This window comes from Ceratocystis lukuohia (assembly GCF_044167205.1).
Source record: "Ceratocystis lukuohia strain C4212 chromosome Unknown Supercontig2_pilon, whole genome shotgun sequence".
NCBI lineage: Eukaryota > Fungi > Ascomycota > Sordariomycetes > Microascales > Ceratocystidaceae > Ceratocystis > Ceratocystis lukuohia.
In genome coordinates, this window is record NW_027263521.1 from 4,001,451 (window position 1) to 4,003,909 (window position 2,459).

A 2,459-nucleotide genomic window follows, 5' to 3' on the forward strand; every position below is an offset into this window, starting at 1 on the left:
CACCATGAGCCGTGGTTTATAAAGACTAGCTACGGTGCGCTTGTAAGCTTCATTTAAATTCTTCCCTTCGGCAACATTAAGCTCTGCGGCTTCCTTTCTCTCTTTTCTCTCCCCATCCACTTCCCTTCCTCAAACATCGCAACTGGTCTTCCTTGCCAGTAACTGACACTCACTCCAGCCTCAATAATTAAGCAGAATAATATCCGTTTTGACTCACTAAGTTCCATTTGAACATCAACTTCTCTCTCGAGTGAATTTGAACAGCAAGCAATTTGTATTTCACTCTTTATCATGGCACGTGAGCCTGTGCCACCATCAGTAGCAAGAAATTGCGACACACATCCGCAGGCGATAGCAGAGCAACGGAGCGATATTGAGTCTGGCTCTGATGGCGTTGCAAAAGTTGCTGGCATCACCACGCAATATGACAAAGAGGTGTATGAGGCAGACCCTGATAACATTACATCTGCAAACTGCAACCCCAATACCAACGACTCTAAGGGCCATGTTGATGGGAGCTCTGTAATAGAGAAGGTATTGAGCCGAGTTGTTTCACAAAAGACCTTGACGGACCCCGGCCCACCGCCGGACGGGGGCTTGAGGGCATGGCTCGTTGGTAAGTTGCTAATATAGCGAGCTAATCACTTAATCAATAGCGCCGACTAACGTCTTACAGTTCTTGGCGGGCATCTTGTTGTCATGAATACATGGTGGGTTCTGTCTGCATTTAGCATGACAATGCAAAGTGACCATGCTAACTTTTTGCAAAGGGGCGTTATCGTGTCCTTTGGCATCTTTCAAACATACTACACCTCAAGTCTGGGCAAGTCCCGCTTTGCCATTTCCTGGATTGGGTCTTCGCAAATCTTCTTACTTTTCTTTGTAGGTACTTTTACTGGCCGGGCTTCAGATGCTGGGTATACCCGACTCTTAATAATCCTTGGCATATGCCTCCAAATGATATCCATATTCACTGCATCTGTTGCCACAGAGTACTGGCAAATATTCCTTGCGCAAGGTATATGCTTTGGTCTTGGGAATGGCTGTCTCTTTTGTCCAACGGTGGCGACCGTAAGCACTTACTTTAGCTCTCACCGAATCCTAGCTATAGGCATCACGGCATGTGGGACGGCTACCGGGGGTCTCGTTTTCCCCAGTATTGCTCGGATGATGCTTCCCGAGCATGGTGTTGGGTGGACTCTACGGACTATGGGTTTCGTGCAGCTTGTGTCACTTATCGTTGCCTTCTTCCTAGTTAAGCCCCGCATTCCTCCGCGCACATCGGGCCGCCTGGTTGAGTGGGCTGCCTTCAAAGACTTAGCTTACACCTACTATACCGTGGGAAATTTCTTTGTACGTTCTTTTTTCCCGTCCTCTACTCCCCAGCCTTTGCCCTTTTCCCTTTGCCCTTTGCCTCCATTTGTCCTAATATCCTTGCTCTTCTACTAACATACTGCAACAATAGTGTTTCCTTGGTCTATACTTTGCCTTTCACTACCTCTCTTCGTTCAGTCGCTCTAACGTTACCCCGCCGTTGACATATGAAGGCTCACTAGACTTGCTGATGATTCTCAACGGAGTCGGCATCGCTGGTCGTATTTTCCCAAACTATGTTTCTGACAGCGTGGGGTTACTCAACATGTACATTCCCCTGTCCTTCCTCAGTGGTGTCCTAATACTATTTTGGATGGCAGTGACTACCAGGGATGGCATTTATGCTTGGAGTATTTTCTATGGGATATTCGCCGCCGGCGTTCAGGGCCTATTTCCTGCAGGCCTGAGCACTTTGACGCCAGACCTGTCTAAACAGGGATCGCGCATAGGCATGGCCTTCACAATTGTGAGTTTTGCTGTATTGGCAGGACCGCCTATTGAGGGAGGGTTAATCCAGGCCATGAACGGTAAGTACTATGCCGCACAAGTATTTGCTGGAGGCTGTACTATTATCGGGAGTGTATTCATCTTCGCAGCAAGAATGGTCAAAGCCAAAAGCGTGCAAAAACCAGGCCAGAGCATCTGGAAAATGCGGGTTTAATACGACAAAGAGTCGCACCCAAGACTTATACGATATGCCACGCAGATCTAGTCGTACTTTGACGCAAAATTTACAGCATTTAGCATAGGGTTATGCAATTTCCCAGCATGTAACACAGACACATACATACACAGCATAGACTTCTGTGTTACATAGATAACTTTGGCATTGATACACTTAGTTTTCTCATACTAATAATACACCTGGTTTCCTCTTGCTCTTCGTATCATGGATTGATTGACAGGCTTGTCTGACGACATTTTGCTCCATTATTTTCGACATAAATGACGAGTCATCAAGCCAACTCCACTCTGGTTTGATTGATTGATATATTTTCTGTGCTTGAACTATAAAGAACATAAGACGCATGTTTTGACAATGTCATTGAGGCCAGGATGCATTAGATGCCCGGCTACACAAGACT

At 46.5% G+C, this 2,459-nt stretch overlaps 1 protein-coding gene across 1 annotated transcript; it reads left to right on the forward strand.

Annotated features, from left to right (window-relative positions):
* Positions 1–291: 291 nt before the first annotated feature.
* HOO65_020991 (Aspyridones efflux protein apdF) lies at positions 292–2,035 on the forward strand (the record flags this gene model as incomplete). Its single annotated transcript, XM_071006653.1, has 5 exons — positions 292–616; positions 677–710; positions 771–886; positions 1,106–1,353; positions 1,466–2,035. 5 exons carry the CDS (start codon positions 292–294, stop codon positions 2,033–2,035), a joined length of 1,293 nt encoding a protein of 430 aa, XP_070861629.1.
* Positions 2,036–2,459: the final 424 nt, after the last annotated feature.